Source organism: Aspergillus viridinutans, assembly GCF_018404265.1.
Source record: "Aspergillus viridinutans IFM 47045 DNA, scaffold_13, whole genome shotgun sequence".
Taxonomy (NCBI): Eukaryota; Fungi; Ascomycota; class Eurotiomycetes; order Eurotiales; family Aspergillaceae; genus Aspergillus; species Aspergillus viridinutans.
This window is the reverse complement of record NW_025091229.1, coordinates 343,115-368,470: the sequence shown is the minus strand read 5'-3', so window position 1 is coordinate 368,470 and position 25,356 is coordinate 343,115. Positions and strand designations below refer to the sequence as shown.

At 47.4% G+C, this 25,356-nt stretch overlaps 8 protein-coding genes and 1 non-coding gene across 9 annotated transcripts; 4 read left to right on the top strand and 5 right to left on the bottom strand.

The window, feature by feature from the left end:
• Positions 1-1,736: 1,736 nt before the first annotated feature.
• On the bottom strand, positions 1,737-2,732 carry Aspvir_002888 (uncharacterized protein; the record flags this gene model as incomplete). Its single annotated transcript, XM_043274481.1, has 3 exons — positions 1,737-2,427; positions 2,484-2,564; positions 2,620-2,732. 3 exons carry the CDS (start codon positions 2,730-2,732, stop codon positions 1,737-1,739), a joined length of 885 nt encoding a protein of 294 aa, XP_043130416.1.
• Positions 2,733-3,680: 948 nt separating this feature from the next.
• Positions 3,681-5,272, bottom strand: Aspvir_002887 (uncharacterized protein; the record flags this gene model as incomplete). The annotated part of the gene is made up of 4 exons (XM_043274480.1): positions 3,681-4,168; positions 4,219-4,381; positions 4,426-5,102; positions 5,155-5,272. 4 exons carry the CDS (start codon positions 5,270-5,272, stop codon positions 3,681-3,683), a joined length of 1,446 nt encoding a protein of 481 aa, XP_043130415.1.
• Positions 5,273-7,834: 2,562 nt separating this feature from the next.
• On the bottom strand, positions 7,835-7,905 carry Aspvir_002886. Its single transcript has one exon. It is a non-coding gene; the product is annotated as a tRNA-His (tRNA).
• Positions 7,906-8,559: 654 nt separating this feature from the next.
• Aspvir_002885 (uncharacterized protein) lies at positions 8,560-8,915 on the bottom strand (the record flags this gene model as incomplete). Its single annotated transcript, XM_043274479.1, has 2 exons — positions 8,560-8,835; positions 8,892-8,915. 2 exons carry the CDS (start codon positions 8,913-8,915, stop codon positions 8,560-8,562), a joined length of 300 nt encoding a protein of 99 aa, XP_043130414.1.
• Positions 8,916-10,100: 1,185 nt separating this feature from the next.
• Aspvir_002884 (uncharacterized protein) lies at positions 10,101-10,478 on the top strand (the record flags this gene model as incomplete). The annotated part of the gene is made up of 1 exon (XM_043274478.1): positions 10,101-10,478. One exon carries the CDS (start codon positions 10,101-10,103, stop codon positions 10,476-10,478), a length of 378 nt encoding a protein of 125 aa, XP_043130413.1.
• A 5,210-nt stretch (positions 10,479-15,688) lies between these two features.
• On the top strand, positions 15,689-16,854 carry Aspvir_002883 (uncharacterized protein; the record flags this gene model as incomplete). The annotated part of the gene is made up of 5 exons (XM_043274477.1): positions 15,689-15,757; positions 15,823-16,416; positions 16,475-16,543; positions 16,597-16,690; positions 16,748-16,854. 5 exons carry the CDS (start codon positions 15,689-15,691, stop codon positions 16,852-16,854), a joined length of 933 nt encoding a protein of 310 aa, XP_043130412.1.
• A 2,417-nt stretch (positions 16,855-19,271) lies between these two features.
• On the bottom strand, positions 19,272-20,729 carry Aspvir_002882 (annexin; the record flags this gene model as incomplete). Its single annotated transcript, XM_043274476.1, has 1 exon — positions 19,272-20,729. The coding sequence occupies one exon, from the start codon at positions 20,727-20,729 to the stop codon at positions 19,272-19,274; it is 1,458 nt and encodes a 485-aa protein (XP_043130411.1).
• Positions 20,730-22,228: 1,499 nt separating this feature from the next.
• Aspvir_002881 (uncharacterized protein) lies at positions 22,229-23,232 on the top strand (the record flags this gene model as incomplete). Its single annotated transcript, XM_043274475.1, has 2 exons — positions 22,229-22,742; positions 22,799-23,232. The coding sequence occupies 2 exons, from the start codon at positions 22,229-22,231 to the stop codon at positions 23,230-23,232; spliced, it is 948 nt and encodes a 315-aa protein (XP_043130410.1).
• Positions 23,233-24,120: 888 nt separating this feature from the next.
• On the top strand, positions 24,121-24,630 carry Aspvir_002880 (uncharacterized protein; the record flags this gene model as incomplete). The annotated part of the gene is made up of 2 exons (XM_043274474.1): positions 24,121-24,456; positions 24,517-24,630. The coding sequence occupies 2 exons, from the start codon at positions 24,121-24,123 to the stop codon at positions 24,628-24,630; spliced, it is 450 nt and encodes a 149-aa protein (XP_043130409.1).
• Positions 24,631-25,356: the final 726 nt, after the last annotated feature.

Genomic DNA, 25,356 nt, shown 5'->3' with positions numbered 1-25,356 from the left:
ATTGATTTGACGGAGAGTTGTTCTCTCATCATACAGGGCTCTGCGTATTCCTGGCCTTAAAAGAGCAACTTGTACCTTCCAGAAAGCACTAGTGGACCGCTATTCCATCTGTCTGAAACGCTGAAAAGTCACTGGTCCTAACTGTTTAATGACTTCCTCTAATTGACCATCTGCCATCAGTGCCACAGCATCCCTCCCAGTTTTTGTGTGCTTCTCCAAGGAGCCAAGTCCAAGTCTATAAGCAACAATGATGACAGTGTGGTCCTTTTCAGTAAATTGGGGACCTGGAGATCTTACCAGCTGGATCCAGACAACGTCAAGAGAGCGTCCACAGAAGTCTATGAAATTTATTAGCCACCTGAGGGCCTGAGGGTCGGTGGAGCGCGGGGTTGAGTAACTAAGGTAGTAAGATCTGGGACCCCTGTACCCTCAAGATTGGCTTGAGCCGCTTGGGTCTTGATCTTCTGCCCAACAGCTTACATCACGTGTCACAATTTGCAGATATATGACTCTCATGGTCGACATGGTGTCTACGGCTGTCTACGATGTAAGTGCCGCTGCTCTAGCCCGGGAGGGTGCTGAACCTGAAGCAAAATACTAGTATCTTCATACCAAGAAAGTATCAGTTCGAGGATGGATGTCTACTACCTCGGCCCAAACCAACTCCCACGACTCTATCGCGTACAGTATGCCGAGTCCATGACAACCTATGACATTCGAAATGGTCTCGAGGCGCAAGATACAGATACATTCTACGATGAAGGGAACTATATGTCCGCCGATTTTGGAAACGCTGTTGAACGACACCTGAACTGGGATAACGACTACAGAAGCATTTTCATTTCACTCTTTTCCGACAGGGTACACGCAGAAAATTGGCTGCGGGATAGACACCGGCGCTTTGAGTGTGGAAATTGTAAACTACTTGAGATCGACGCAACTCAACTGGGATATGTTTATAAAGCACAGGGGCTTGTGGACCGACTCTCCCTATTCGTCCCGCGCAAGGCAAAATCAACTATTTCCAAGGAATACCTCGTCGCTCACCGAATTCCCGCTCGCGCTATCATAAAATGGCATACTCTTGATATCTACCCAGCCACCCAGACATAGTTTGATCATATGGGCTAAGTAGATGACCATTCTCTTTCACTCAGTTCCTCCAGATCTTGTACTATATTCTCTATATATTTGTCTGTAGCACTAAGTTTTAGAATTTGTATAATAGCATAGTAGACGTTGAATAGCCGTGCAGAGAATAGATCAATAGGGTTGGAGGGCTCTCGTACGAACCCCATGACTCTAAGAACTTGGCAACAGGGCAGCATAACTGCTTACCCTTTATTTTTGTTTTCCATTCTTTCTTTCTTGCCTTGTCTTAATCGTTCCTTTCTGTACACGGCACCCTTCGGTTGAGGCGTGACCCAACACCTTTACATACATAGTCTTACTATATAAGTGCAGCTTTACAATCTTAATAATAACCTTTAACTATTCTAACTATTGCTTCCTCTTTAATCTAACCCATTTAAGTTCTTAGCTATGAACCCTATAAATCATAAAAAGATTCGATATTAGCCAAAGGGGATGGCTCACGATAAAGTTTAAGAAACCTATATAGGGACACTAAATGCCTAATAATACGTAGGGAAAGGGCAGGGTACACTAACTAGTAAAAAGTTAAGAAGGCTGATTTCTCTTTTCTAGTGGTAGGACCGTTCATGGAGCTCGTTCACCTAGCATGAGATCTGCCTCAAACGCTCGAAAGTTGCCGCTCCTAAGGCTTCAATGACTTCCTCTAATTGACCGTCTGCCATCAGTGCCACAGCATCCCTTCCATTTGTTGTGTGCTTCTCCATGGAGCCAAATCTATGAGCAACAATGATGACAGTGTGGCCATTTTGGGTGAACTCATCGTCAATGATACGATGAACGGTGGATTCCGTAACTGGGTCGAGGGAGGATGTGACTTCGTCCAAGAGGACTACAGGCTTCACTCCAGAATCTCGTAACGACCTAGCTTTGACAAGCGCTCGACATAGTGCGAACAGTTGACTCTGTCCTACAGATAGCTTTCGAAATAGTGAGACCTTCTTGTCAAGGATTGGATGACGACCAGAGCCTGAGATGTTCAGGGTGGGAGCTGGCTCTCCCCCAGAGTACGTGTGGCCCTCGAAGAAATGTGACCACAGTCCGGCTTTGTTTAATGCAGCAACGAGGACATCGTCTGGCATTGACGCATCCGGGTCTAGGTTAAACCGCAAGTTCTCGTTGGGCAACACTAGAGGCTCTTGGGACACCGCGACGAAACACCGTCGCCGTAGTAAATCTAGCCTCACATGCCTGATATCAATGCCATCGAGCTCGATCTGGCTGGACTCTAGCTCCAGAAGCCGTAGGAGCGAGAGGAGTAACGTGCTTTTGCCGCTAGCATACATAGTGAGCCGTCGGATATCTCAACTATATTTTATGTAGAGACTCACCTGCCTGTACGCCCGCACACGATGAGTTTCTGACCTGCGCTAACATCCAGGCTCAGATTCCGTAGAGCAACCGACCCCGGTCTTGATTGTGCACTTGTCAACTATTAGTAAGAGCAGCTTTGGGCAGGATACATACTCATAGGATGCAGTGACATTTTTGAGTTTTATATGTCCCCTGGAAGGCCAGTTTTCCGGGGGTTCCAAGTTCCACACTCTTTCACCCTCCACCGCAGTCATCTCTTCAAGCATTTTCAACCGAGCAATGGCACCGAGGAAGTCTCTAGTGTAGTCCAATTCTCAACAAGCTTTAGTAATGTCGAGTTTGCTACGAGCATAATGTTAAGCGCAATTCCGACTTGCCCACCACTGACGCGCCGTCGAAATGCTACAGCTCCCGCAACAACACTTGTTGCAACAGCCGCACTCAAAAGATTTAGGACAAGGTTGAGCCATCTCTGGAGACACAAACGGAGAAATTCTGGACGTTGGGAGTTGTCAACGCTACGGATGTTGTCCTGTGTTGCAGCCCTAGACCAACCAAATGACCGTATGGTTTCGAGGCCCTCAATCTGGGAAATTAATATCAGCTGGTTACAGCGATCAAGCGTTGAATACCTACACATTCCAAAAAGCTCAAGAAGACCCCTGCGCGAGACTCCAGCTCCAAAAATTGGAGTTGTCTCGACGTCCGCAGATAAACCCTTTGAACAACATAGACCAAGAGCATGCAGGCCGGTAAATATACTGCGAGCCATTTTTCGGCCATGCAAAGGAGTATGATCTGCATGAGCAGCTTGAATATTTCTGGCAGCTTGTTATGTCAACAACTGTTTGAAGAGGGGACTCAGATACCCACGAGTTACAACTGTTTGAAGCGCTAATGGCAACTGTTTATCAATAAGCTGGATGTCTTGACTAAATCTTAAAACCATTAACAGTAATAGGACCATGCGAGCATACACCCTTACCGGTTTAGTATTGAGCCATTATCGGTTTTGGAGAAATACGACAGAGGCGCGCTATGTATGGTTAGCCATGTTTTGAATCACCGTGTTAGGGTCTTCAATGTAAGGCATAAAAACCTCAGACGTCCAATAAACGTTGATGTAACCGCGACCCTGACTGCGGAGCAAGTCGGATAAGAATGGACCTATTGGGCCTTTAATGACAATGCACAGCTGGACATCTCTTGGAAACTTACCACATCTGAGCGCTGGTCGAGATCCACGACAAGGTTGATAGCAAAACAAATCCGCAAACGTAGAACGCGGTGTTTCTGCCACCGAACTCTGTCCACAACCGAAGCCAGTACTGGGGAATACTGATGAAGAAAGCATACGATACGGTGCTGGTGATAATGAAGAAAATGTTCATGAAATCAATGGAACTCAAGTAGTAGCCTAAGCTCATATTAGTCGCATCCATAAACATGATAGGGAAATTACCATATAGAGCCGGATCTCCAGTCTGTCGTGCCAGGTCTATTTCAGTTTCTCCTTTTGTTCGCAATCTGGCGCTGAGTTCATCAGAGTTCGCCGACAGGACGGCCTTGTCACTGGTGTGATGTCCGGAAGAGAACTTTGCTATGGATGCAGCTTTCACCCTAATGTCCTGCCAACTCCCTTGATCTATGATTCTGTGGTTTCCCAGAACCACGATGTTATCCGCAGCTTGGAAATACTGGGCTATCCCGGAGTAAGCCAGTAAACTCAGGACTGAGCAAGAACGAACTTACACGAATTAGAAACGAGGACTACAGTGGTCTCCAGCCGTCGGGTTAGGCCTAACATCCCGAATAGCTTATCAAAGATGGTTTGCTCAATTTCGCCATCTAGCCCACTGAAGGTGTCATCCAGCAGAAGTATGTCGCATTTTGCAAACAAAGCACGCGCGAGTGCCTGCAATTATTAGCTCGACTCAGACCGGCAATTCTGAAACTTACTACACGCTGCTTCTGTCCTCCAGATAGATTGAGCCCCCCGCTGCCAATTCGTGTTAGATCTCCATGGGGAAGGGAGTCGAAGTCATGGGTAAGACAACACATATCTGTTACCTCATGATACCATTTTTCATTATCTGGGTCACTGGCGCTGTAAATTTCAGTAGCACCGCGAATAGCGTCTTTGATAGTACCATTAGGGAGCCACGGTTTCTGAGCACAATATGCTATCTGTCGTGTTGATAGACTTATTGTCCCTCGGACAGGGAGGACTTCTCTAAGAATGGCGCGCAGCAGAGTCGATTTGCCGCTGCCAGTAGGGCCCGATATTATGGCAAGTGATCCAGCAGCTACTTCAATGTCGATATGCTCCAAGACAAGCTGTTTATAGCTAATCCTCAATTGTTGTATTTGAATAGCGGTAGAACCTTTCGGTAATGTTCCGCGATCAGTTTGTAAAGATTCCCGGAGCAAAAACGCTTGAATTTTTTCAAACCCGGAAAATGCTGTCACTGCGCGCGGCACAATAGTCATGGCCATATTTGCAGGATGTGTAACCATGCTCAAGATGGCCATGGTAGTGAAGGCAGTTTCTGTCTCCAGGTTGCCGCCAAGAGCAACTGATATCACAGCATAGACGGCCAGCGTGATAGCTGGAGAGAATATTCCAAGGGCATTGGCTATATGCACGTCAACTTATGCATCACTCTTAACCTCGTTGGGAGCTCGTACATACCAGAGGCGTTATAGTACACCTAAGTTTCGACGCTGCCAGCAGGTCAGCTTCCCGAAGGTCTTGAATGCGACGAGTGAAATTGTGTTGAAGTCCAAGTATCTTGACGACTTGCATTGCGCTTAGCATAGAGCTTATAGCAGCTATGCGTTTTTGGGTTGCGTTGCCCCAAGCCTTTTGGCGAGGCTGTAAATGCTGTGCAACAAATCGACTCATGTGTGAACATACTACACATCTCAGCATCATGGCAAAAAGTTGCGGAATACACTTACAGTAAATCAGTAACAATGGAAGCGGCCAGATCCGGCCAACTTGACTAGCTAGAAGCCTAATACCAATCAACTCCTCAATAACTTGGGCCCAAGTTTCGTGGATCATTTCCGCGATCCCCTTGTGACTCTCTGTATCATTACTCGAGTGTGGTTGCTTCGCCATTGTCATAAGCAATGCTAGGTGACTTCATAATCTTGTCATGAATAAGCCCTACGAGGGCACTCCTAGTCATAAGCTTCAGTCTGTTTATACGATGTTGGTACATAGCGTTAGATAGCTGAAGTTGAACGTTAGCACCCAGCTAGAGAGAGCGAGAACGGACCTTACAGCAAGGCAAACATAGATGAAGATGGCTGATAACACAAGCCAGAACCTATGGTTGCTTTCTATGCCGGCAGGGTATTCCACAACGTATCTGATACACTCTTTGATCAGGATAGGCTGAGAATAGCGAAACCTGATTAAGAATAGTCGAGGTATAACAGCAGCGAGGAATGGTCTCCCCAGGCATTTTATTAAAGTGATAGGTAAACTCTTGGTTCCAGGCTTGGCTAGTCTCGTGAGAAGTAAGAAGATCAGGTTGAGAATCCTTACTTACCTCGCTGAGACCACTCTTGCAGTATTGCCTTTCTTGTGGACTCTGGCTTCATGTCCTGACTTAGGGGCGGCAAATCTTGACTGACGAGGATTTTCCGGTGCCCTCGAAGAAGGATTGGATTAATCCATGTGAAAAAGAGGCTACTTAATACACCGTGGAGTTCCTCGGGAGACTGATGCTTGTTGACCTCGCCGAATGCTGGGCCTCCATTGGTGCAACATTCAAGTATCAGAAGCGCCGAGTGCATGCAGCAACGAAGCAGTATTGGACGCGATGTATCCGCATCTCCAGCGATCTTCGAAGCCATAGCTACGCCGACGGCATCGCACAGTATCGATACGAGAAGATATAGTGTAGCGAGATCTGAGGCTCTATGGGACTGCTCGTGCTCCTGGACCAAAAGAACGCTTAGGCCCAAGGCAGCAGGTATAGAAGCAATCAGTGAGGCCAAAAACAACGCCTTGTGCTGCACATCCAAGCTTGAGAATTTTATGTAATACAAGGATAATATGACCGAGAGCAATACCCCAAGACCCTATGGCAGTTATTGTTATGAGATGTAGAACACGGAATCTTGGAGAAGTACTGACGGCCTTGAAGAGTCCTTGTCAGCTTGGGGTGCTGCTGATGCTCGAGTTACGAAGCTCCCCGAGTCCGGCAGGGAGGATTAACAGAAATATCGCGGTAAAGACTGTAGATACAGTAAGCAACACCTCTGTTGGCTCTGGAGCCATTGTGGCTGCGTCAGAGGTTTTGGTGGAGATTAGTAACGGCGAGCGAAGCTCCTCTCAACAATTTATAGGATTAAGGTATCTCTAAGGGTGAGATGGCTGACATTCAAAGGAACGAAACAAGCGGTCAAAAGCCTGTCATAGCGGACGAGATACCCGCTAGAACTTGTTCAAGGTGGGCCTCACATGTCCCTGTTGGAATGCAGAACACTAGTCGAAGGACCAATCGACGTCCCATGTCTTTCTGGCTTAGCGTTTGGAAATTCTGAGTCCCCATGTTGGGAGTTGTAAGCAGGCTACTGGGATCCGACATAAAATACAGGGGTTTTTGTCTTTGATTGGCCGCCTCTGGCTAGATATGCTAGTGGGTGATAAGGGATTCATTCTTATGAAGCGCATAGTAAGGCCGACTGTGAGGCTTACAGTAATCATAATTCCTGGCGCTAGGGTAGTCCCTGGGATGACCAGCTATATAAAGGTCGGTCTTTTGTATCTGGAAACTTGAATTAAGAAATATTTGCTACTGCAACTGTTGCGTCTCACTTCTCAAGAGTCGTGTATCCAGCTGGTGACTACTTCCCGGATAAGCCTTCACAGGAAATTGGCTAACGTTGACGCAACTAAAGCCAACGATGAGCACATGGATCTAATGTGCATGACTCGAAGCAGACTTTAGAACTCAAATGCCTATTGGAAGCCCCTGACGCGGAGTCAAGAGGTCAGTCATCCGGATTGCCCATCAAATACCGACTGATCGCCTTCTGTAGAGGTCCAAAAAGAAGTGACTGGTGAAAACCACCTTACTTTTCGTGAGGATTATTTTGGGCCAAATCTGGTAGTACACCTCCAGAAAGGTTCTTGCTGTTAATCTCACTGTTCAAATCCCGGCTTGATATATTAGTGCGTCATTTCTTAGTGGGGATTCTAGATCATATGAAGCGTGGGATATTATTCTATCTTGGTTGGATGAGACCAGAATATATAGATCCTTTGCTTGATATATTTTTACTTCGCAAACTTTGATTCCGGGATTTGATTAGGTTTGCGGGGAATAAGCATAAAAAAGATAGAAATGAGTGGCGCTGCCCGGAATCGAACCGGGGCTGGCACGGCCACAACGTGACGTCCTACCACTAGACCACAGCACCTGACTTTGATTTTACACATCGTCTTACACTACAAAAGCAATCCCCGATTCGATCCTCCTCAGCCCTTCAAAATGAGGCCACTACTCCGTACGTTCCACGCATTTTTGTCCGGTGGAAAGTTGGTGTTTCATTGACGAGGTAGTCACAGTAGTGGTTGCCTATGTTGGACGAAGCCCTAATTATCTCCATAACACGGTGTCAATGTCGGCTAAAACACACTACGAGGCTATTCGCCACATATATATATTAAGAATTTAGAGTACAGTGATTCTACCGCCTCGTAGCGTTAATCCGCATACGGAGCACAAAGAGTCAATCTATCCAATTAATAATATTACTTCATCTTGTATGATAGACAAGTGGGACCGATCATCGCTCCTCTCTATGTTGAATTCCTTGCATTGGATTACCAGAACGTGGGCCCGTACAAGAACACCAGCCATGACATTCTGCATTGACCACCTGACAACATAGGACGCCGTGCCGCTTTTGAAGGGTAGTGTCTTAGTCGAAGTCTGGCCTATAGGTTAGAACTCTTAAGTGATCCTCCTCGGCGAAGAACACGATGCCAGATTCGATTTTCCCGTAGAATACGGCGACGGAGCAGGTCAGCGGTCAAACCCGCAGTAGCCTCCGCATTAGTAGAGGATATGGCTACGCCTCCTCCACTCGCTCCTGGTCTGCGACTCCAGTCTCACTAGTAGTGGAAGTTGTTCCAGCGACGGCGGAGGCCAACTCGACAGGATTGGCCTCAAGACCGCAGGCGGTGCCAGCCTTGGACACCGAATCAACGTAGTATTGCCAAACCTCGTATTTTAGGGCGCAATCCATGCAAAGGTTCAGCTCAGTTTTGAATGTGTCAGAAGCGCAGTGGCCATCCCTGCGGCTGGCAACAATAACACCGCCTAGAGATACCACTATATGAGCGCACTGAAGCAGGGACCCGATCATAGAGTCACGAACCCCAATTGGCATGGCAGTCATACTCCTGAGTGCCCGAGTCCTGGCATCGGAGCAAAGGGAGAGATTTTGGATAGTAGAACGTCTCAGCACCGATCCCAATTGAGAGAATCCTCCCAATAACGACAAGATGCAGCAGTAAGTCAATAACAATATACCACTGATGGCAAGACTCAAATACCAGTCGGTCAGTAGAGGCTGCCATTCATCTCGTATAGAAATAAGAACCTCCTTAAGTACGCCATCGCTCTTCAGCCTGCCACAGGTCATTACGATACAGGAGGTGGTCCGATTTTCGGCAAACTTTCGAAATCATACCAATCTAGAACCACCGGTCATGTCTCACATCGCTGAACCATCTAGATTCTCGCCAATTTCGAGCAGAATGATAAATTAATCGTGGATACCTTGTGTTCGACTAGTCCCTTCCCGGTAGTGGGCGGGAGCACGAAGATCGATCGTCACTGATGCCCCACTGACTATCTTATCTCATCGATTGATCTTATCTGATCCGAACCCTGGTTTGCCATAAGCCACTCTATTACGGCACCGTCCCTTGGCACGCAAATGAATAGCGATCCTGACAGCATTTGCCTTGATGAGAAGTCAATAATCACACTCCATAATTGCAATCAAGGCATCAGGGTTTAAGTGGAGTTTACACCGATTTCAGAATCGTGCCTTTCACTGAACCGAAGGCGTTGTTAGTTACGCCCTTGCCTGTACTATAGGTTTAAGAATCGAACGTGAATTGGCGTCCAGAATCTATAGCATCCGTGATACATAATTTGGGATAGTTCCGAGGACAGCGTGATATTCTGTTTTCTTTACTCTTCAAAACGTCGCCTTGAGCAACAGATTCTTAAGTCTTCTCTCTATGCAGCAATAGTGCTCGGGCATGGGCGATGAGCAAGCCGAGGACATGGGGCCCGTCAACCTTCTTGGCATACTGGATAGGCATTGAAGCGCTGCGTACGATAACACTGCACTGTGCAGCCCCTCAATAGGACCAGCGACTCGAACTGCTTATCCTCTTAGCGAGTCATTTGCCTGATATGAATCCTTCGCCACTGACATGTCCTGCCAACTCAATGTCAGTTAGTACTTTTCGCCAAAGACGAGTCATGGAATGTATAGGTTGCGGTCTTTCATAAAAATAGTATGCTGCCCTCTGAACTGTACAAGATGTCCGTTTAACGACAAACATTGATGACTTCGAGTCCTTTATATTTGCCATGCGTATCCCCGCTATCGAGGTCGGACATGAATACTACCCAGTCCCTACTGTGTCCGCTAACGTCGAAGCAGGGTCGAACGCAACCGTCCGGATCATATATACAGCCGATGAACACGGAGCCACCGAAGACGAGACATTCTACGCTTGTCCTAATATCACCTATACGCCGACGAGGCGATTCACCGATCAGGTGCCGAGCTTCAATATGGCGGCTACAAGTTCACCGCAGTCCCGACAACCGCTTCGGCGGGTTCAATCGCTACAACGGGAGCTGCTACTGGCTCGATGGCCACCGCAAGAGATGCGAAAAGGCCTATCTCTTGTCTATCTGGTGGTGCCATCGCCGGCATGGTGGTTGGTTCGGTTGCTGCGGTAGCAACTGGGGTCATCCTGCTGATTGGATACAGGAGACTGCTACAGAAGTACAGGTTGATGCGTTAAAAGGCGTCGGCCCGTAACGCTAACTAGGATGGGAATAATACATTTCCTAGAGGTGATGATGATGCCCAGGATTGCTACCGGTTTTGTGAGCCTAAACGATTGTCATCGCTTGAACAGGAGACTATTATCCGGGTCACCAGCCTTTGAGTGACTGGCTAAATTAATATCAATACAATTATGAACTTTATACCCTAGCTCTTATAATAACTTTTGAGAGTGCCTAGAACCCTCAGGTGTTGTACACAGTGCCATCTCATCTTCACCGCGCCTTTTCTGGACCGAAGAACCGAATCAATGAGGTGTAATAGATCAATCAATATTCGCAAAGGCGCTCAGTGCGATCGATTCTAAGGTAAAACGCGCGTGTTAGCTATACTAATTATACGGTAGAAGCTCATAAAGTCAAGACTCACCGGACACATAGTTGTAACGGAGCTCTTGTGCTTCGTAATGCGCATCAACATTGTCCACTCCCAGGCAGTCATGGGAGGATGTTGGCAAAATAGGTTCGTCGGCTGTGCCTGAACGAAGAATAGTTTGTTAGAGGCAAAGATGGATGACTCTTTGTGATGTAGGTCTTGGTGAGATATACGACTTCTTTTCTTTCTCAAGCACTGCAGTAGGGCTTTGCCTCCTATCAGAAAACCAGGAATAGCCAAAATGGCCGTCACGACACTCACGGCGAATGAGGTGATTGCTGATTGATCCGTCATGATAGATGTTAAGGAGATGGGGATGAGTGTGATATTTTTTGTCGATAGCAGAGGGGTGTGAAAATCTTTTCCTGTGAAGAGAGGGTGGTGCATTTTATATGTCCATACACTGTAGAGACACTCGCAGACGCAGCATACTCTGCCATCATGGCATCTTTTTCCACAGCGAATACCAGTCGTTCCACACCCAAGCATTGCGCAAGCTGCATACTTACTAGACAATTTTTCGCTTAATGCATTTGGCGGTGCAATCGGGCTAGTTACACTCTAGTCTGGCTAGAATATAGTAGCGCTCAACGGAATAATCCGCTGAGATATTTCTGATACATCGCATGGCAGTTGCACGGAACAAGGAGTACTGGCTCTGCTTCGAAGAAATTGGGCTTGTGCAATGACCTCTTGCGAAGCTGATTGCAAGCCCAGGCTCCGCGTCCACATAACCCAAATCAGGAACAGCCCAATGAGTTGCTCTATTTTAGGCTAGTGTTATAGCAACAGGATTTTCCTGAGAAACTCGACGGGCCTTAGTTTCATGCAAAGCATATCAGAAATTTCCTTTCGATTCAGTGCCCAGCTCCAAATACGAGTCTTTGCTCGCTTTTACGGTGTTTATTCGTAAGTTCCCTCTATTTTGTCTAACTTCAGGTTTTCTAGGATGATAACCCTGCTGGATAGCACCAATGCTTACTAAATGTTTATAATTCCTGAGCTCGCATCTATTTGATGAGTTGGTGAAGGGGGGCATAGGATTGCGTAAAATCTGTTCGTGACTACTGCGATAGCCCTGACTCTTAGCTACCATGTCACTATCTCGAAACTCAGATACACTCTCTGGAGTCTGGACCACTTCTCCAGGCTGCAGCCAGCTTGACAATTCATGATTGGCTAGCAGGTCGACGAGGCTGAAATGCCGGCGTCCCAAAACGTTGGCGACGAACGTGGCAGATGTCCTCAGAATATCCGCGTACTGTACCTAGTACTATTTCGTAAATGGCGCCTACCAGACCCTTGGGATGATGCGTGCGGGTGGCTTGATCAATGCAGATCGCTATGAATGAATGAGCCTTGATGAGACTTGATGAGAAGATGGGGATGGTTGCAAATGGACAAACAAGCAAAGGGCAAAAAAATATGCTTTACATCGGGTCAGGTACGTACCCTAGCATACTGTATGAAGCCCAAAAAGGAAGTTGTCGTCGTAGCTGAAGGCCGTCTGCTCTACTACTTCAACCTGTCTACTCTGGGTATTTCTATGATCTACACTTCTTAGTTTCAGCTTTATCGCTGTACTCCTCTCGATACCCTCTCGGGTGTTCTTTCCTAGTGATATGTCGATCATTATTGCTTTAAAGGAACATCGTCCCGTTCCGAATCCTGTAATTTCCTTAACCCTATCTACCGATTGGAAATCGTCGGATCTTTAACTCGGAAAAAAAAAAAAAAAAAATTAGTCTTTCGAGCTTCAGGGTTCTGTCACTAGAACAAAAATACCGTCGATTGGCTTTGATAAACTGCTACGTCGCACCCAGCAACGTCCTACGCCTTCATGAAATCCGTCGGTGAGGCAGATAGCTTTGGTCAGAAATTATCCCAGACCCTTACCGTTGTTCTGGTGTTTTTGCTCTAGACTCAGGGTTCTCGTTCGATAGCTGCAAAGTCATCTTAGATAAATAGAATTTAATATATGAGCTTGCCTGCTTTGCCAAAGCTGATATAGTGAAACTCGGAGTCTAGTCAAAGGTTAATTTACGGCACAGTCCTCGCGCGAACAAAGGTACTGACCCACGGAAAGAAAAAAAAAAGGGGGGGGCGCTCTGCTATGCTCCAGCCTCAGCCCCTGACAAGAATACCGTGAATAAATGCTAGGGAGATGAGGCTCTCAAGGCTCTATCAGCCCTTCACCGCTTGTTTAGAATGATTAGGGGTCAATACTCCAGGTTTCAGCTGAGACATCCGAGCAATCCTGCAAGCTACCAGCATTCGGCCTAGCCTTCAATTGGTCGACAACACCTTCAGCATACGTCTTGGGCGGTTGTGGAAAATTTGAAAATTTTCCTGTTCGTGGCACGAGAACTACTGATCGTCGTCTTTAATTTCCACAATGTCCTTAGCGATTAATAGCGTCTTTCCCCATACTTTGCTACTGTTGGGTAAGCGAATCCAGACCCGTCAACGGAGTGGTAGACTGGTAGCCCTCTAGATAGCCTAGCTCTTGTCAGTCATTGACGATCCCTAAAGCCGAAATTGAAGGACACTTGCAGTTAGACCTAATTCTTCCCGACCAACCACAATGCACATCAAATTTCTAACTCTGGTGGTGAAGGATTTCATTCATCACCTGAAAGAGCGGCAGATTTCCTCAAGCTCAATGCAGAGGGCTATTTCCAATCATTCAGCATTGGAACTCGTAGTAACCACACCTCATTTCATTTTGAAGACCCCTAAGCAGGTTGTGATTCCTGTTCTTCAGCCTTCCCAGAAGTAGATCCATTAGTAATCAGTAGTCTCTTGCTATCTGAAATTAGAATCAGAGTATACATAAGATTGAGTTTATTACGTACTAAATAGCAGGGGTTTGCTTCAGTCTACAAGAAGGGGCTTTGAACCTCATTGCTAGCTATATTGTAACTGAGCTCAAATGTCTCGCTTGAGCTACTATATCTAATCAGGTCAAACCCGTCCAATTTAAGTGTGCTTGAAAACAATTCGGCAATGACGTCTTTAACTAGGTAAATAGTGAAAGAATGTCTGTATGTAAAAGTCCAAAATTCATTACAGAATATGAATTCATTCTTCAAGGTCAAATGGTTATTATTTAGCTGAACTTCACCAAAGGGAGACCATAGTCGTCATTATATTCTCCGTGCTCCATATTTATAGTTGTGGGGTTAAGCTGGCCCACTTTCCATTACCCAAAACCTTAGTAAAGGTGAGGTCAACTCTAAGTTCTCTAACCTGCCAACAAGCAAAGTTGCATGACCTAGATTCCTATAAAGGAAGGATGGTTGATATTGGGGGGCATATTAATAATCTACAGAAGTCAGGCATTGTTCCAGCCTGGCATTGCATGTTTGATGTAGTCACGATACTTGCAAAGGAAGTTATAGCATAAATGGCCACTATCTGGCTTATCAAGTTATCATAGGCCAAGGCTGTAGAGATGTCTCCCAGAAGAAACAATGTAAACACAAGCTGTATGCAGTAATGTTGATAGTCAATCTCCATCTCATGGCAGATCATGGAAAATTAATCAAACTACATGCGCAGTATAGAAGACTTAGATAGCACAACCTCTTTTATATACAGCTGTTCACCTTTAAGCCCTAAACCATTGTCTGTCTCCTGTCACTATCCCAGGCTCGTATTTCATCTGAACCAAGTTCGGTGCGTTTAAATCTCTGTATAGTCATTCTCACCCGTCCTATAAAAGATGAAAAAAAGAGAAAGCAGTTGACATAAAAAGGAATAAGAATATCCTGTGTTTTCCTGTTCTGCAGCAGACCTGCATAGGTAGGTATGCTTGGTCCACTGGCGCCCGCCCAGTTCAACTAGAATGACATTCTGACTATTCAAAATTCTTCGTCATTACTGCAAAGTTGAAGTGATCAGCTCATCCATGGTTTGAACCAGCGCCTCTCGGCGTTTTTGGTTCGGGACGGATGTGGCCTAGCTCTCTACCTTCCACCTCTTCACGCCCTCTGAGATTGGCATCAATCTGCTCACCAAGAACCTCACAGCAAATGGACCACACCATAGATCAACATAAAATAACAAATTCTCAAAGCCAGGCTTCACTCATGAGCGCGGCAAGGTAGTGAAAGCAACACGACATGTACGTGGGTCTGCCAGGACGGCAGCTTGCATGAATGGACAATGGCTCTCAACTGGCGGGCGTTTGATCGGTTGTATTTTACCATTGCCGCAGGTCTAGGTTTTTGATAATCCGCCGATGTCTCAATTATCATTTCATTCACAGAACCAGATTTTCAAAGTCCACGTGCAAATACTGATGGTGCAGAGACCACATAATGTTGGCGTCTGGTCTTTGGAGCGGCGACAGTAAGGCGAGGAGCATCGCTGGCCCTGAGCAGCCGCCATAACCTCTGCTTACTTTTGCACTCGGACTTTGAGGAGTTATCGGTTTTAATGAAGCAAATGTATCTGCGTATGTCCTACCTTTTTGAAGCTGCCGAGGAAGACTTCCGCTGGTTGTCCGTAGGCTCGTAGCTCAGTGGGCGCACGCTTAACCGGTTTCGGAAAAGCCAAACCTTAATGCTGACTGCCAAGCCTTTGGCGGGTGGATTAGATGACATAGATCTACTCGAGGTCGATATGTAGCTGCCGTCGCTTTCATACTTAACAGGAGCAGGTCCTCCTCTGGAGGGAACGACGGAATATAACTCAGTGTCTCATTCTGATCTTGTGGTTGAGCATGGGTGCCCTAATATCTTCCCAAACACCTCCTTTGACTGAGAGAAATCTCGGAGATCAAACCGGCAAGGTGAGCGTCGTTCTGGTATCCTCCAATGACCTACTCCTGTTTTAAAACTAATTGCGCGAAAAAAGGTCTTCATAGTGACTGGTGCGACGTCGGGATACGGGCTTCGCTTAGTCAGAATTCTCTACCAGCGCAATGGCAAGGTGTATCTTGCCGCTCGCAACGCTAGCAAGGCGCAACAGGTGATTGAGGACATGAAGAGAGATTTTCCTGAATCGCGAGGCCAACTCCATTTCTTGCATCTCGAGCTCAGTGATCTCTCAACTGTCAAAGGATCCGCTGAAGAATTTCTCAGCAAGGAATCCCAGCTCCATGTTCTTTGGAACAACGCCGGCGTCATGATTCCCCCTCAAGGCTCCAAAACCCAACAAGGCTACGAGCTGCAGCTGGGAACGAACAATCTCGGCCCATTTCTGTTAACCAAGTTGCTCTATCCAGCTCTTGCCAAAACAGCAGCAGTCTCGCCAGCGAACACGGTTCGAGTTGTCTGGGTCTCGTCCTCTGCCGTCTCCATTGCTCCGAAGCCTGCAGTTGACTTCTCCAACATGGATTATCGCCGTGAGGAAGGAGCCTGGACAAAATACGCAAGGAGTAAAGCGGGTAATGTCCTTCAGGCTGCAGAGCTCGCAAGGCGCTCGAGGAAGGATGGGGTCGTGAGTGTGGTGAGTTTTCTGACCGAAAAAAAGTTTGTTAGAGCTACCCTGCTCAAATGTATATCAGGCCCTTGATCCCGGAGTTGCCGCCACAGAGTTGCAGAGAACAATGCCTGGGTGGATGTCAATGCTTATAGTAAGTGCTGGTCCCGTTACTTTTGCATTTGGACATATCTGACCCGTCTGCAGACGCTCCTGGGACAGAAGCCTGAGATCGGTGCTTACACACAGCTTTGGGCGGGGCTTCAATTCGATCTTGACTGCCACAAGGCTGACACATGGAGTAAGTCCCGAGTCATCCATGTCCAACTGGTGGTGGAGTTTCTAACATGTCTCCAAGTTGTTCCTCCCGGAAAGTTGGCGCCTGGCCGCAAAGACCTTTTCGACGCTGATCTAGGTCGGAAATATTGGGAATGGAATGAAGAACAGATCTGTCCATATTTATAGATCAGTTTTCTGGCGTTTTCCATCCTAGGGAATAGTTCTGAAGAATACTTATCCATATTAATATACGTGCGTGTCATGGCTTCATGAGTGCAGATAGTCAATCAGAGAAGACCCCGCAGCTTGACTTGGTGAGCAGAACAACTTACGATCATTCCTAACTAGGAAGCGATGTGAAGCGGTTGATTGGAAAATGCTGAAGGGAGTGCTTACCATAAGCGCTGTCCCTCCCAGAATCTCAGTTGTGTGACCCCCACCACAAGCTAGTCCTGTACATTGGATCCTCAGGCCCTTCAAGTAGGAAAGCCCATTTCCGTAGAAACCAGGGGGAAGCTTTCCAGCTATGTGAGTCCCAGGCAGCACCCTCGCCACGACCATGTAATGATGTTCTTGAATAAGCCGCTGGGCATTGTAGGCCGCCATTCATCAAATCAAAACATAGCTCATCCTCAATAAATTGCACGCGATTGGAAGCTATTGCTGTCAAAGCTCTCTTGCGGAAGGATGGAAATGGAATTAAATCCAAATAGGGATGATGGGGAATCGTCATTTGCTCCGAAATCGGTCGCAGGTCAGGTTTCAAGTTCTCAAGATTGGGCGCTTTCGACCCTACAGAGGTACTATCCATAGATTAGTAGCTTTTTCTTAAAAGCACTGGTGCAACATGCACCAATCAACACTCTGCTAAGCGCATACCTGGCTACAAAGGGTGATACCGATTCGTCATGGACGAGGTCGCGGAAAGAGAGCCCTAATTGCCGGCCATTCTCTAGAAACGCTGATACGTGAGATACTTGTGGTAATGTTACCACTCCAGGGATGCTGGCCGATAGTCCAACACAGAGCGTTGTTTGATCAAGCACGGAATCAACAAGCCCCCTCTCAAAACGCCAATTTGAAGGTCCGCTTAAATGGGAGAGAATGAGAGCACCAGCACGGAAGACAGATTTGATACAGACATCCGCATGTCGGTATGACCCAACAACTTTGTGTAGCCAACAAAAAAAGCAAGTTTGAAGTGACTCTTCATAGAGCCGGTCATCCATGGAAAGGCCCATTGAAATGAGACCGTATTTCACAACTGCCGCGAATCCAAGGCGCTCTGTTTCGATGATTTTGCAAGCGTTTTCATAGCTCTGCAGAGAGGCAAAACAATCTATAAACTCTGAGTATGCCATTTGAGCATCCTGTGTTTCATTTATGCGGTTACAGCAGCAAAGCCTTCTGGGAAGCGTTAGCCGAACACCCCTTAGATTTTCCAAATTCAAGATGCCACCTTGTGAGGGTAGTTTGACTCGAGGCTGGAGAAGTGCTAGACGAGTCAAGCAAAGTGACGCCGCTCTCTTCCGGAGCGTTCGGTCGCCTTGTCTTCTGTCGCTGACCTTATTGGGCGTTTTGAGTCGGCGAAAGGTTGAGTACATTTAGGGCGGTGCAAACTTACGACTTCGTCGCTTGGCAAGCCTATTCTGCTCCCGTCTGCGATCCCGAATCCATTCCTTGATGCTGCCATCGGGCATTGTTATCAACTTAGAACAACTGGTAGGAAAAAATAGCCGAGAGAAGGATAATGCGAGGAATGACTGAGAGAAGAAAGCCAGAACTGTTGATATAATTTACCGCTTACCCATTTGGCTAGATCGTATGACCTTATATAGATCGTCTCGAGCGAGAGGATATCCCGCCGGAGATACAGATCTTGATTCTTGGGGCGCGTCTTCTCGGAGATAATGCGGGGATAAACTAGAGACCTATTGGCACTGAGATCGGCCTCCATCAAATCAGAAAACGAGTGATGAAATAGAAGATCACAGTGCAGAAGTTCAAGTTAAGTTGGCCCAAAGAGATACGAAGCTACTCCTTAGAAAGCACCTACTACAGCCACAATCAAGTAGAACTCCGAACTACCCTACTCTCCGAGTAATCCATCATACATGATACCTAGTCTTTCGGGCTCCTTGGTTATGTCATTGGAACAAAATATAAAAAAGTTGCTGGACTTTATAACCTTGATTTCACTTAATAAGGCGCGATATCACACCAAACAGGTTCTAGGATAACCACTGCATCCAGTGAATGGAGCAATCGCCTATTTGAGATGCTGCTGGATCCATAAGATAAGTGTCATGATATAGATGAGATTTAAGGTAAGTGACAGATCAATTAGCGCTGTCGTATAGCAGAATAACGAAGAGAGCCGTATAGATCCTTCCTCAAGACGCAAGTCCTAAATCACCGTTTAGGAAGAAGCATGTGTAAAGTCATTATATTAACGCAAAGATGGCTTCTGAAAATACAATTTCTCCCATAGTATTGGTAAACTGAATCCCATGATCTTGGAATCCAACGGGTCCGTTAAAAGAAGAATAAACATTAAGAATACCAGAACCTAACTTAGCCGGATCCTATTCATGATAATCATCTCATGCCGAATTCCACACCTGGCGCATAGCATCCAGAAAGTCTCCTGGGGCAATGGCTCCTCTCCATTGGTTGCCGATATCATGGCCGAGCTTCTGCTTCAGCCGCGCCTTGACCGCGGCAAAATGAGGCGGGTTCCAATGCAGGTGAACAACCCAGTAGATCAACCGCTTGATATCCACTTTTCCAACCCCAGTAGGCAAACACTTGAGGATCTTCTCCGCGTCATGACCAACAGGATCCTTCGCCTTAGACAGCATCGACAGCAACGCATCTTCCAGATGTCCCGAGAACTCAGCCTTGATCACCTTTTCCAGGCTAGTATGATACTTTGTCTCAAAGGCCTGCGCGATCGCAACAAGTTTCGCATCCGACGCAGCCATAAAAACGGCAAAGACCCCAGTCTCATCCGTCCCCTTGCGCGCCTGCGTCGCCTGGTGGATCTCACGCACATCGGCGTCAACAGAATGCGCATCGAAAAATGTCCCCGGCTCGGGCCTCGTGCCGTTCAGCAACATGACAAAGAATTGCTCCGTCTTTCCGGACAAATCGCTCTTGATATCCTCGACCAGCGACTTCTGGTACTTGCCGACATACGCGTACTTGATCGCACGCAGGTCGGCATTCGACCGACCGACCAGCACATCCGTGAGGATGTCTTCGTTCGTTCCGATCCCTGACAACGCATCGCGCACGGCAGCGACGTCCTGCTCGAGCGGACCTCTGGCTAAGGAGAGGAGAACATCTTCCAGGTCGCCTGACAGTTCGGACTTGAGGTCTTTTTCGAGATTGCGGCCGATGCGATCGGTGTAGGTGTGTCTGATGAGTGCCATTTGCAGGGGGTCGGGCTTGGTCAGGATATTGATGAGGGCCTTTTCATCCGTGCCGAAGCCTTTCATCGCTTTACGGAGAGCTTCGGCTTCGCGGGTTGCGTCGCCGGGGGCGCGTTGGTTGGGATCGTAGCCTAGGGACGGTGGGGTGGGCATTGGTTGAGGAGCTTGATGGGCTGGATAGCCGGGTTGGCCTTGCGGCGGGTAACCTCCTTGGGGAGGATATTGGCCTTGGCCTGGTGGGGGGTATTGGCCATGTGGAGGATATTGGCCCTGGGGAGGATATTGACCCTGCGGAGGGTATTGACCCTGTGGAGGGAATTGATTCGGAGGATATGCCCCCTGAGGCGGATACTGCTGCGGTGGTGGATGACCTCCTTGAGGATATTGTTGCGGTGGTTGGCCCGGCCATTGTTGTTGCGGCGGAGGGGCACCATATGGCTGTTGTTGGTACTGACGAGGGGGAGGATATTGCTGCGGGGGAGCTCCTTGGGGCGGATATCCACCAGGCTGTTGTGATGGATAATAGGGGGCCTGTTGCTGCTGTTGATGCGAGCCAGGCTGAGCATACCCAGCACTGTTGTAGGGCGGTTGCGGGGGTCCGCCGTAGGTATTCTGGGGGTGCGACATGACAGAAACGTGAAATGGAAAAAGCAATGACAACAGAGACTTATCAAAGGGAGCGCGTCAGCCTTATATCCTCAGCACGGGGTTTTTTAGACTTGTGTAGCCTGGGTCAACACAGCCACAATCAGTTGTAAGATTTACCCCTCTATTTCTCCCACTGATTGGCACCATCCCAAGCCAAATTACGAAATGCACAGCCACTGGACGGACTTGAAATGTAACGAACCAATAGTGATGAGGGTCGAGACTCGGCTCATCCAATAGAGCACTCGACAAGCCACAGTGCACCGCCATTCTGCCAAGCTTAATTTCCCCATCACCCACTGGACCCCTCCCTCTGCCTTTGACACGTGCATGATAGATTAGAAAACCCTGGTGATTTGGGTTTTCCTTTTGGCTTTCTGGTCTAGAAAAAAAGGATTATGTAACCCTGTATAACATAACAATATTCGACCACTGAACCAGATTCTCAGTATGAGACCTTTTTAGGTTGGTACGGCTCCTCCAGGTAAGCCACTTTTAGTCAAACGGAAGCGAACTGCTCCCACAACTTGGTCAATCTGTTCTCTGCGTCCCGGCCCTGTAATCAGATAGACCTTTCTTCAAGCACCAGGACAGAGCTACTGGTGCCATTGGAACTCTTATCTTTTCTGCGACATCAGCCACACGGTGGACCATCTCTTCGTCGGTTGGATTATCCTCTTGGCCATGCACGAGGCGTTCGAGGGTCCTATCTGTCTACTATCGCTTTGAGCCTCGATCGTCCCGTTTGTGCGAAAGAATACCACACGCGAGAGCCGAGGGGATTCCACGGCAAAAGACCGATACCCAGATCCCAACTAACAGGATGTTCTTCCTTTCTCTGGGTAGAACAGATTATAGTAATTCTGCATCGGGATGAATTTCGGCCACCCAAGCTGATCGACGAACTACTGAGGATTGTGGAACTCCCATGCAGCCATCCAGCTGGCTTCTAAGTAGTGTGCTTGCCCACTCTCCACAACGTCGTTCAATGCTCTCATGATTTCAACACGACACTGTCACAGACATCACGATTCAAGCGATGGATCTGCAACGCATCAATGTATGTCAAGGTGACCGTAGCCAAGGATAGTCCAATAACTCCCTTACCGACTCTCTCTCCTCTGGCTTCCATTTGAGCATCTTGCGCAGGAATTGGAGGAAAAGCTGCTGCGGTTCACCCTCCAAATTCCCTTCCAGCTTCTCCAACGATATAGGAGGGATTTCAATGCTCCCCTTCCAATTCCCTATTTCATAATCAGCAAAAACCTCGCGATCAGGATAACGCGACCTTATACTGACAGGTCAACACGTATGTTGTAAGGCCTGCTCATCGCTTCCCCGCAGGTGCAGTCACATGATCTGAGTCCTACATTATTATTGCGAATAAATGCCTATCTGCACGTGGCTCAGCTTTGATCTCACCCAAGCAAGATTTCCCCACCTTGTTGATATGCCTGTTTTCCCTACCACCCTCAAGGATGGTTAACAACGACGGGCCGGTTCGGCTTACGCCGTCGATGATCCCTGACTCTCTCAACTTTGATATTAAAGACTCATCATTTTTTCGTAAATGGAGTGAGCTACCTTCACCACAAGATGTCCAAGCCCAAGCCAAATCTCAACACCTTGCGCGGGCCGGCCCGGATAGGGAAATCCACCCAACGGCTTTTCCTGATCCGAGACCACCCCCTGTAGTACTTGAAGACATGGACCTCTTTGTCAAGTGGGGCAAAGCAGTGAAGATTTCCGAGGCTAAGACGCTATTTGCTCTCCGCCGACTTCTCAACGGCCGTGTCCCTGTACCTGAGGTATACGGGTGGCGCACTGACGGAGACGTAAAATACATCTACATGGAATACATCCGAGGGCAGACACTGGAGCAAGCATGGGATAAATTGGAGCCCGATGATCTCGTTATGATCTGCCGCGAGCTACGAACAATATTTGACAACCTGCGTCGTCTTGAGCAGGACCCTTCAGATCCGTTCGTGGGTATGCATTCGCGCTCTACAAGCAAGATTCCTCTATGATCTAACCCGTCCCAATAGGAAATATTGCACGAGCTCCTCTTTATGATAGAGCTTTGGACTCAGATTACATACCAACAGAGGGACCATTCACGACAGCGCGAGAGTTCCATGATTGGTTCACATTTCTCCCCAGAAGACCAATGCCAGATCCATATTCGGTACCAATCGAGCCATATCGCTATGAGCTGCCAGACGACTGTGCCATCAAGTTTACCCACAGTGATCTCCATCGCAGTAACATTATTATCACTTCCCATCGGCCGTATCGTACACTGGCTATCGTTGATTGGGAGCAGTCAGGCTGGTTTCCTGCTTACTGGGAGGCTCGCAAGGCGCAATATTCTGTCTCGACGAAAGAAGAATGGTCCGCGAGGTATTTGCCGATGATTTTAGATCAGTACGATGCCACTTGGGGACCATGGGACTACTATACTACGTCCTTGGGCTGTTAGATTATATTCCATCAAGCGACATTCCACATTCATGATCAGCGGTTAGACTAGCATTTGCAACTTTGATTGGAGGCTATCAGCCCCATTCACACCTTTCCACCTCGCGTTCTATCTCGTCCACCGACTTATCACCGGGGATGAGGTGATGTATGGCTTACATCTGATGGTTCCTGTCCGGCAGCATCGCAGGCTCAATGTTCCCAGGCATGCGATGGAATTTGCGCTTGAGTCTTTTTCATATCCAAATCATCATCCACTTCCGTTAAACATCGGTGTACAAATGTCTCTATCTCGATTTGAAAGTTTTCCCAGACCAACAATCCTCTAACTTTTCCCGTCAGCTGTATCGTTTCGGGAAGGAGTCATAGCCGGTTATTGCTTTTCGTACATTCCACCAGCCGCAAAGTGCAGGTACGGTACCGTTTCATCCTCATCACTCTTAAGTGTTCTGCGCAAGGGTGCGCCAATCTGCTTCATCTGCATGGCGCGCGGCTAAACAAACCTATTAATGTATCGGCGCCTAAGCACAGTCAACAGCACACTCCTGACCACTGGAGCTATTTCACTCTAGCCTTTGGCTTTGGTCGAAAGCTGGGGAGGGTTTAGTGTCAACTCCGCGTTTAAATTTGGATCATCCAAGGCGAATAGATATTTTATCCTGGTGGTTGATTGCGACAAGCCTGGCCCCCTAGAAGGGAGTTTGGGCGTGTAATCTTGAATCTCTCAACTCATGTCTCCATCGGTCTGAGAAAGCAGTTTATATAAACTCTGAAGATTCAACCGTTGAAGCCATTTGGACAGCATTTTTGAATCATACTTCGTTTGCCCTCCAACACCTCAGGGTCCTCACCTGTGAACTTTCTATTTTGGGTCCCAGAGATAAAGACGATGCCTCGGACTGTTTACTTAGCCGTCCTTGGAAATGTTGCCAGGCCTGCCCACTTTGCTATTTTTATCCCCACTGGTAACGCGGGCCTAATCGGGAAACTTATCCATGTGACTGGTAATCCTGCCCAGGGGTTCTTCCTTCAATTCAAGCGCAACTACAACTTTGAAGAAACGAAACGCAAACACCAGATCATCCCACTTGCTCAAGTCGATGACCGGTACATTAAAGATACACCTGGCGATGAGTCCTTAGACACAACAGCCCGTGATTGGCTAGAGTCAGTCGCTACGGTTGTGCCGCCTCCTGGCCCCAGTCCCAATCCTTTTGACCCATCGGTAGGTCCTGTCCTCCTTACGGATAACAATCCCCTTTACGGATACTAATCGATGAAATAGGCTCGTAATTGCCAAGACTGGATGCAAGACTACGTCGAAAAACTGATTGAGGAAGGCTTTCTTCCAAGTAGCGCTGCCTTGGTCGTACAAAATGCCCCAAAGATGCTGCAGTGAAGTTTAGTGACTTGTGAATGCTTTGTTGGGTTTTTGGTTTGTTTTTTTCCCCTTTTCGTCTTTCTTTCTTTTTTTCTGTTTGACAAGTATCCTGTATATGATGCTTTATACGGTATAAGGGTTGAGGAGGCTTTCCTGGAAAGATCCACCGCTCATTATGTATTTGCCAGTTGTATGGATTTCAGTTCATTGTTCAACCTCCCTCTTCTAGTTACGGGGCTATAGGACTCCCCGGCGTATAGTAGGACATGATCCTAGATTGTAATACCGTCACCCCGCAAGATTGCAGGGACTAAGGGTACTCTATATTACAGTAGTATGGTGTTAATAAAATAGACTTAAACTGGTAAAGCAGAGATGATCTGAAGAAAGCTATATACCCTATAAATGATGTTAAAACAGGTGCAGTAAGAGATATATCATACAGTAAAGGTCACGGTCCATTTAGAATATTCTTGTCAAGAGGTTTGAAGAGATTGGAGACAGTAGGGGAGAGCTCGGTGCTTGTTGTGCCTGATGTGAAGGATGACGAAGGACCTGCTTAGGGGCTGATACCTACTTAGTTCTGCCTTTTAATTCTAGTTGTGTTCAAAGCTTGCCTGTATCAATGGATAAAAGCAATACGCATCGGGTAGTGTATGCATGCATCTTCAAGCAGTCGAAATGTGAAGTTGTGAAGCGAATCACTACAAGATTCAGGGCCCGTATACTCCAATCAGCCGCCAG